Raw genomic sequence first — 9,662 nt, forward strand, 5'->3', positions numbered from 1 at the left:
TTCTTTGTTCGATAAGAAACCAATGTTTTCCTTTTCTCTTCATGTTTTTACTTTTCTTTAAGTTTCATTTTCCTAGTTAAGTTTAATTTCCTATTTCTTAGATTTTGCTTTCCTATAAATAGTGCTCTAAGGTTTGTAAGAGAGACACGATTGATTGAATGAACAAAGAGTTTTCTTTGCAACCGAGCTTTTGTTAAGAAGTGCATTCTTACAAATCTCAAAACTCTGTTTTACGTGCAGCAAAACAGAGCATCTCTTCTGATCTTCGTGGAGAAGATTAGAAACCAAACTTGTTTCTCTAGCTTCTCGGGAACTTGAGACTCAAGCTTTCTATCCATTACTTCCGCTCCATCACTTTTGGTATCAGAGCCTCGACGTTCCTACCGTTATCATGCCACCGAAACAAAACAAAGACAAAGACGTTCAACATGATGACTGGGGTGAACTACGAAGGACACTACAGGAGATGCAGGTTAACATGCATACCTCGATTCAGCAGTCTCATGAGTCTTTACAACAGACTCTACGAGAGGTTATGGCAGCAATAGGTCAACAGCAACCACACCACCAACCACGCCAGCAACAACACCAACGCCATCAACGCGACGAGCATGTTATTGGAGACGATGATGATATGATCGACGAGAATCCGTTCGCTCCTCTGCAAGCACAGATCAACCGGTATCAAAACTGGAATCATGGGCCAATTGTAGACAACCGACGTTGGGAAAACGGATTCAAATCCGACTTACCGGAATTTACGGGGAGTATACGTGGAGAAGAGCTGATCGACTGGATTGTGACAGTAGAAGAAATCATTGAATTTAAACAGGTGCCTGCTAATAGACAAGTTGCCCTTGTTGCAACAAAGTTTCGAGGCCAAGCAGCTTCATGGTGGTTACAATTGAAATCAACTCGTGCTCGTGAAGGGAAACCAAAGATCGCAACATGGGAAAAATTGAAGAAAAAGCTGCGTAAAACTTTTCTGCCATATAATTTTGATCGGACTATGTTTACAAGACTACAAAATTTACGACAAGGATCTCGCACGGTGGACGAATACGCCGAAGAATTCTATCTGCTAATGACACGCAATGAAATTCATGACAGTGAAATTCAGCTTGTGTCACGTTTTATTGGTGGTTTACGGTTTCAACTTCAGAATGCTTTGGAACAATTTGATCCAAACACAGTTGCAGAAGCCCATCGTCGTGCAGTTTCTTTTGAAAGACAAAGTAAATCATCATCTACTAACTGGAACTCATCTGCCAGATTACGTAACACTGCATCTCAAGATCAAACAACAAGTCAAGGATTGAACAATACAAATCCAGAAGCAGCGCGCACATCAGTTTCTAACCGTGCATCAACATCGACTGAAGAACAACCACTCCGCCGTTCTTCACGACCCAACGCATTACGCTGTTTTGGATGTGGTGAACTAGGTCATATACAAACAGCCTGTCCGAAGCAGTCAAAACGAGGTCTTTTAATTGAAGAGGTTGATCCCACTTATGATGAATATCATGATGATAATGAAGACGAGTTAGGTGACAACACAGAGCTGGAAGGCGACTCGGGTCCTCTGCTAGTAGCAAGACGAATCTGCCTCGCACCTCAAGTTTTAGAGGAACCATGGTTGCGTACCAATATTTTTCAGTCTACATGTACGGTTAAGGGAAAAATCTGCAGATTCATTATCGACTCGGGAAGTTGCCACAATATAGTTTCTGATTATGCAGTTCGCAAACTGGGTCTTGATAAAGAAGCTCATCCCCAACCATACAAGCTCACTTGGTTAAAAGAAGGAACAGAAGTACGAGTTACTCATCGTACACTGGTCTCATTCTCAATTGGAGCAATTTACAAAGACAAAATTTACTGTGATATTGTTCCAATGGATGTTGGTCATTTGATCTTTGGGAGACCATGGCAGTATGATCGAGAGACGACTCATGACGGCAAACGTAACTGTTACCGTTTTGTCTTTGATAATCGTACGATTACACTCTTGCCTAGAGACCCATCGATTCCAACATCAGTGACTCAAACTACTACGCCGGTTCCAACTCTACGTACTGAAGCTTTATCAAAACCATCTTTGATTTGCTCAGTTAGTACATTTGAAGAAGAGCTACGGCAAACAGGATTCGCATTGGCTTTGCTCTCAGTTTCAGACATGACCGCAAGTTCTAAGCCACATAACATGGCCTTTTGTCCACTCCTCGACGAATATAACGATGTGTTTCCAGATGACTTGCCAAAGGAGCTACCTCCATTAAGAGATATTCAACATCATATTGACTTGGTTCCAGGGGCATCACTTCCTAATAGACCACATTATAGGATGAGCCCACAAGAACACGACGAGTTACGACGACAAGTCGAGAGTTTATTGTCAAAAGGACATATTCGTGAGAGTCTCAGCCCTTGTGCAGTACCAGCTCTATTAATTCCAAAGAAGGATGGATCTTGGCGTATGTGTGTTGATAGTCGTGCTATCAATAAGATAACAGTGCGTTACCGTTTTCCTATTCCACGCCTCGATGATCTACTAGATCAAATTGGCGCAGCGACAATCTTCTCCAAAATTGTCTCAAGAGCGGCTACCACCAGATTCGAATTCGTCCTGGAGATGAATGGAAGACAGCTTTCAAAACTCGGGAAGGATTATTTGAATGGCTCGTTATGCCTTTTGGATTATCTAATGCACCAAGCACATTTATGCGGGTTATGAATCAAGCACTTCGTCCTTTCATTGGGAAATTTGTGGTGGTCTATTTTGATGATATTCTCATATTCAGCTCTTCCTTGGACGACCATCTTGATCATCTTCGACAAGTGTTAAGTGTCCTCCGGAAAGAAAAACTATTCGCCGCCAAACAGAAGTGTCAATTTGGTACAGACCATGTATTGTTCTTAGGATATGTGATCTCTAAAGATGGCTTGTCCGTGGATAGTTCGAAAGTAGAATCCATAAAGTCATGGCCGATTCCGCGTACACTTTCAGATGTTCGTAGTTTCCATGGGTTGGCATCGTTCTACAGACGGTTTGTTGCGAATTTTAGTACCATTATGGCGCCAATAACAGATTGTATGCGTGACGGGAAGTTTGATTGGACGTCTGCTGCGAATCAGGCTTTTGAGATCATTAAGGCAAAATTGACTACATCCCCAGTACTTGTCTTACCAGATTTCTCCTTAACTTTTGAGCTACATTGTGATGCTTCAAAGCTAGGCATCGGAGCTGTTTTGAGCCAACAGAACCGACCGGTAGCATATTTTAGTGAGAAGCTAACGGGAGCACGAAGTCGTTACAGCACTTATGATATGGAGTTTTATGCAATCATACAAGCTATTAAGCATTGGAAACATTACCTTTGCCATCGAGATTTTGTGTTATTCACCGATCATGATGCTCTTCGCCATCTTGATAGTCAAGCTAAAGTTTCTGCTCGACATGCAACATGGATTGCGTTTTTACAACAGTTCACATTCAGCATTAAGCATCAGTCAGGGAAGTTAAATCGTGTAGCTGATGCCTTAAGCCGTCGTCAATGCCTTCTCACAACCATGTTCAATTCGGTTCCAGGTTTTGGGTCTTTCAGTGACTTATATGAAACTGATCCATATTTTGCTCGTATCTGGCTAGACGCACAGAATGGTCTTCATAGAGACTTCATGCTCCAAGATGGGTTCTTGTTCAAGGGGAACCAGTTATGCATCCCAGACTGTAGCCTTCGTATACGCATCCTCGACGAGTTGCACTCTGAAGGACATGTGGGACGCGACAGGACTCTTCAGCTCGTTACGGACCGCTATTTTTGGCCTTCTCTTCGCCGAGATGTTGAGAGATATATTGAACGCTGCCGTGCTTGTCAACAAGCTAAAGGAAAGGCATCTAACGCAGGTTTATACCTCCCGTTACCAACGCCTACTCAGCCTTGGACCGACATTAGTATGGATTTTGTGTTAGGACTTCCGCGTACTCAAAGAGGCAATGATTCTATTTTTGTGGTAGTAGATCGGTTCTCCAAGATGTCTCATTTTATTCCATGCAAACGAACAACTGATGCGGTCTTGGTCGCACAAATGTTCTTTCGAGAAATCTACCGCCTTCATGGCCTTCCTACCTCCATCGTATCAGATCGAGACACACGTTTCTTAAGCCATTTTTGGCGATCTTTATGGAAGATGCTCAAAACAAGCTTAGATATGAGTTCTGCCTACCACCCTCAAACTGACGGTCAAACTGAAGTCACAAACCGAGCCTTAGGGAACATGCTACGAAGCCTGGTGGGTGATAACATTAAGTCATGGGAAACAAATTTGCCACATGCTGAGTTTGCTCATAATCATGCTAATAACAGAAGCTTGGGCTATAGTCCATTCTATGTGGTTTATGGCATTGTCCCTCGAGGTCCATTGGATTTGACGACCATGCCTGACAAATCTCGATTACATGGGCAAGCAATTGACTTTGTGGACAACTTACAACTTGTTCATCAGCAAGCTCAATCACATTTAGAGGCTACCAAAAGTTCTTACAAGAAAGCTGCAGATGAGCATCGTCGCGAGGTTAATTTTCAAGCTGGTGATCTCGTGTGGGTGGTTCTCACTAAAGAGAGATTTCCAGCACATGAGTATAATAAATTAAAGTCTCGTAAGATTGGGCCTGTGGAAGTCATTCACCGCATCAACGCAAATGCCTATAAGCTTCGTCTTCCTGATCACATTCGTACTTCAGATGTCTTCAATGTCAAGCACTTATTTCCATACCATGGTGAAAACAAGGTTCCAGATTCAGGGACGAATCTTTCTCTACCCGGGGAGACCTGATGCAGCGTATAATAACTTATCGAACACGTCTTCCTTTTCTTTGTTCGATAAGAAACCAATGTTTTCCTTTTCTCTTCATGTTTTTACTTTTCTTTAAGTTTCCTTTTCCTAGTTAAGTTTAATTTCCTATTTCTTAGATTTTGCTTTCCTATAAATAGTGCTCTGAGGTTTGTAAGAGAGACACGATTGATTGAATGAATAAAGAGTTTTCTTTGCAACCGAGCTTTTGTTAAGAAGTGCATTCTTACAAATCTCAAAACTCTGTTTTACGTGCAGCAAAACAGAGCATCTCTTCTGATCTTCGTGGAGAAGATTAGGAACCAAACTTGTTTCTCTAGCTTCTCGGGAACTTGAGACTCAAGCTTTCTATCCATTACTTCCGCTCCATCACAGAGGAATTACCCATTATCGACTTTGATTTCTTAGAAAGGTTATGAATGTGAAGAAAGAACTGATCCATTTCATGGGTTCAAGCATACGTTTTATAGTATAAGATTTCATGGGTTCAAGCCTAAACGTTTCTGGTTTATTGCAATCAGGAAGATGAACAGAGTAGGGTTTCGATAAATTAATAGTTCAGTTATGGAAGCCCAAATAGCAGCCGAAAGGAAACGATTGTAAATTGTTAATATCAGGACACGCGTCAAGCTTAGACTCTCTTAATTAGTGACGTGGCAACACCAGAGAAGAGAGTAGCTCTTCTTTATAGTATTAGATTATCTCTATATCTTCGAAATCTGCATTAACTGCCATTTGAAATGCTTCCTTGAGTGCCAAAGTTACAGCTATCAAGACTGAGCCTACAAAGGTTCCACTCGCAAAACCTTTACAATTGTTTGATTATCCAAACGAAGTAGTGTACCCAACCCAAACCACCACTCTTAGTAGAATCATTCCAAGCACCATCAACCAAAAGATCGGTTACTTAACACATCCCTTTCTACAGCATAATTTCAAGTTCACCTTACAACAATATATGGAAGATTAATATGATTTGTGATTTGGTACATACAACGTAGTTAAAAGAATTAGATACATATCAACAGTAAAGTAGACATGATAATATAAACTGTAAACTTGTATTTTATTGAATCTTTGTACAACAATATATATACTTGACCAATGACCGCTTCCTATATCTCTAGAGTTTATCTATAAGACAAGTATATCAACAATAGAATAGGGACTTCTCAATAGGTAATCCTAACTACACTAGGATTCCCTAATATCAACAGATTTACATTAATCGGACTTCAAATCCAAAGTTTAATATTAACCTAATACATAATTACTTCAAATTATGGAAAATAAGGAAAAACTGTTAACCAACAAAGCTTAAAGCTCTTTGAAAAACATAGCGTCATGTCCTCCAAGTTCAAACATCAAAACATATACTATTCCAGGAAGAGATAACAATGCCATTAGTCTCCAACACAAAAATGTGACTATGAAATTTGTTGTCTGTCTTATGTTCTTTACTACACAAGGTACTTAGATTTCGGTTCTAGGCATAACACTCAACCTACTGAAAAGCTTATCAAAAATACGCGAGTTAATCAAGAACAGATCATACTGCTATTACTTACTACCATCAATAAACCAAATGCGCAGTCTTATTGCTATAGTGATTGTATTTGATAATACTACATAATAACATATAGCTAGTGAATAGTGATTAACCGATCTATAAGAAGATTTAACATTTATATTGATAAAAAATGTAAAATTCAAATACAGCTGATGTTTTTTCGTTTTCTTTTAATATACTTTAAGGTTGAAGACATGGAACACGTTAGACCCGTGGAGCAATGGTCATGTGGTCCCCGGATGAGTCGATCAACACAAACATAACATATCAACACCAATAGAAATATACAAATACAAGGTTGGTCGAAAATATATAGTATACGGTGGAATATTTGTGGAAGCGACCAAGCAGAAAAATTAGCAGATGTTCTCTGTTTTCTTTTGCCATGTGAATCCCACATGCACATTGACATTTGCAACTATCCCCAAGACATCCATCCTTGTTAATTTCTTTTCATTTCGCATCTTTGCATTATTTACCGGTTAGTACTCCATCATGATTCGAATATATATAAAAAAAAACTCGCAATGTAAAAATTTCAATTTATGTCCTACTTTAGATTACTTCCAATTCCAAGTAATACTCTCTACATTGTATTTTAATAGTCTATGGAACAATTGGTCCTTTCTTACTTTTTAAAAATCAACAACCTGCTACTGAAATCGATCACTTCTAAACCAATTAAAGCGATTAGAGAACTGAATATTGAATGAAATAATATATCTTATAGTCAACTAGTAGAGTAATGAATAAATTCTCCTAGCTGTTCAAAAGGATAATAATGATTAACAATGTGAACATAGTCTACTACTATAGTGCTAAGAAGTAGGTTCAAATTAATTACATAATAATTAATGAGCGGATTTATTGGCCGGACCCAGATTACGGCTTCTCAACCAGAAATGTCGCCGGCAAATATTTAACACGTGACATTTTAACGTAATACTGAAGCAATTTTTGGCAATTTTTTTCTTTTCAAATCTCACTACAATGAGAAAATAAATTATACAAAAAGCCACACTGCATGAACTGTTCTCTATGAACTTTACAAAAGTATAGAATTCTGATTAAAAAAAATACATCTGACGAACAAATCACCAAAAAGAATGGAAAACAATCATATTTATTACATTTTTTATATTAAAAAAAAACAGACTATCGTTCCTCGGGTTCTCGGTCCTGAAATGATAGCCGGAAAACCCAATTAGAGACTTTCATCTTTCTTAAAGTCTTTAGTCTTTGATGTTCACTTTGACTTCTTGTAGTAGATGACGGTCCATCAACAAACATCTTCAATCTATTCAAAGCAACCTTTAGTGTTTCCTCGTTCATATTCGCGAAACAAACCCTAAACCAACCCGGTTCGTTGCAATGGCACGAAGAACCGGGAGAGATATTCAGCTTAACATCGTAAATGATATTTTTCCATAGCTCAATCTCGGCTTCAAACGTGTTAGATCTCAATAGGTGTCTCATGTCGACCCAGCAGAAGAGTCCAGCATTGCTCTTGAGGCACTCGATGCCTACAGCCTCTAGACCCGACACAAGCTTATCGTGTCGATTTTTGAGTCTGATTTGATTCTCTTTGAGGTAGTTCTTAGTGAAGTTTTTGTCGGATAACAATGCTGATAAGAGGTACTGCGTTTGAGAAGATATTAGACCGAAACTGGACATTTTTGTCGCTGCAGCCACAACAATATCATCGTTGGAGTAAATAACTCCAACACGAAAACCAGGTAGGCCTAGATCTTTAGACAAACTGTAAACGATGTGGACACGTTTAGAAACATCGGTGTTTTCGAATTTTTTTTCTTTGAGGACTTCCATCACGCTGATGAAACCAGGAGAAGTGAAAACGGTACCCGAGTAGATCTCGTCGCTTATCAAATGTATATTCTTACGTGACACGAAATCTAAGAGACGGTTTAGTTCGGTTCGGGTTGTTGTAGTACCCAACGGGTTAGATGGGTTGGTTATAAGAACTCCTTTAACTTTTAGGTTAAGCTTTTGAGCTTGCTTGTAGGCTTCTTCGAGTGCGGATTTGGTGATGCGGAATCCGTTTGCACTTGTGCATTGGATTGGTACAATCTCAACTCCGGTTCGCCATTTCAAATCCCTATCAAATCTGCAAATGATAAATGTAAATAGAAAAATGTTTTAGTTAGCGTAAGCTTTTATGTTACTTGTGAATGAAGCAATAATTTGACCCCCAGAAAAGGTAACTAACCCTGGATAATATGGAGTAGGGAGCAAGAAAGCCTCTCCAGGATCAGCGAGGCAGAACATTAGAGTTTCGTTAGCCGAAGTAGCACCCGCGGTGAGGACAAGTTTTTTGGGATCAAAAGAAACTCGGTTTCCTCTATTTTCCGACATGAAATCCGCCATAGCCTGAAACATTGTTATGAAAAAGACAAACCGATTTAGAAAATTGTGGTTTAATAGGATTGTAGTTAGTATTTATCCGATCATTTTAAATACTTATATAATCTTACATTTTTGAAGGAAGGAAGGCCGTGGTAATCTTGGAAGAGAGCTAGTTCCCGGAAAATAGATTGGCCTTCTCTTTCGAAATTTGCTGCTTCAGGGTTCTTGGCAAGCCATGACTCAGTAAGATCGAAAGATAACTACAAGAGCCAAACAAGATCATAAGATACATGCATACACGTACATAACATTTTGCTATTACATTAATTGTCAAATCTATTTTACGATAGTGTTAACTAGTTACCTGATTTTCTGCGAGGCCCATTTGGATAATGCCATCAGGGTTCTTGACCTCGTCGTAAGGGTTCTTCTCGTACTCTTCCCAACCCAGAAAATACGAAGAATCTTGGCCATGAGTGTTGCAAGTAGCTTTTCTTGATAATATACCCATTTTCTTTAGCTCTAGAGAGAGAGGGTAGGAGAATAAAGTGGAGAGAGAAACTAGATATGGAAATGAAGATTTGAGAGAGAATGAAAAGAGGTGTTTTGATTGGATTGTGAGAGATGTAGGTAAGCTACGATGGAGAGGGTCACTAGGCATGTGTGGATGTTTATATACAGTTTTCATGCTGCACCACGAAATTTGACCAATCAGATATTTAGATTTTTCAACAATTCGTATTAATTAATTAAGAGAATTATATGATTAATATTAATCAATTCACGCGTTTCCATCACCGTCCCTAATTACTCAAATTAGCTCAGCTTAAACTTAAAGAGTTATTATCACGCTTACCACAACGGTTTATAC

General features: G+C 39.2%; 1 protein-coding gene across 1 annotated transcript; it reads right to left on the reverse strand.

Moving 5' to 3' along the window:
• Positions 1 to 7,504: 7,504 nt before the first annotated feature.
• LOC130498480 (1-aminocyclopropane-1-carboxylate synthase 8-like) lies at positions 7,505 to 9,408 on the reverse strand. Its single transcript, XM_056991876.1, has 4 exons — positions 9,156 to 9,408; positions 8,920 to 9,051; positions 8,655 to 8,815; positions 7,505 to 8,552 (listed from the first exon to the last, which is right to left on the reverse strand). Exons 1-4 carry the CDS (start codon positions 9,300 to 9,302, stop codon positions 7,583 to 7,585), a joined length of 1,410 nt encoding a protein of 469 aa, XP_056847856.1. The 5' UTR covers positions 9,303 to 9,408; the 3' UTR covers positions 7,505 to 7,582.
• Positions 9,409 to 9,662: the final 254 nt, after the last annotated feature.

Source organism: Raphanus sativus, chromosome 8 (assembly GCF_000801105.2).
Source record: "Raphanus sativus cultivar WK10039 chromosome 8, ASM80110v3, whole genome shotgun sequence".
NCBI lineage: Eukaryota > Viridiplantae > Streptophyta > Magnoliopsida > Brassicales > Brassicaceae > Raphanus > Raphanus sativus.

What these genes read in the sequence shown, in the direction of transcription:
- LOC130498480 (XM_056991876.1), bottom strand. Translation starts at nt 9,302, where the DNA reads ATGGGTATATTATCAAGAAAAGCTACTTGCAACACTCATGGCCAAGAT. An exon ending in GCCTTCCTTCCTTCAAAAAT is followed by an intron (nt 8,816 to 8,919) that starts GTAAGATTATAT and finishes ACAATGTTTCAG; the next exon opens with GCTATGGCGGATTTCATGTC. An exon ending in CCTACTCCATATTATCCAGG is followed by an intron (nt 8,553 to 8,654) that starts GTTAGTTACCTT and finishes TATCATTTGCAG; the next exon opens with ATTTGATAGGGATTTGAAAT.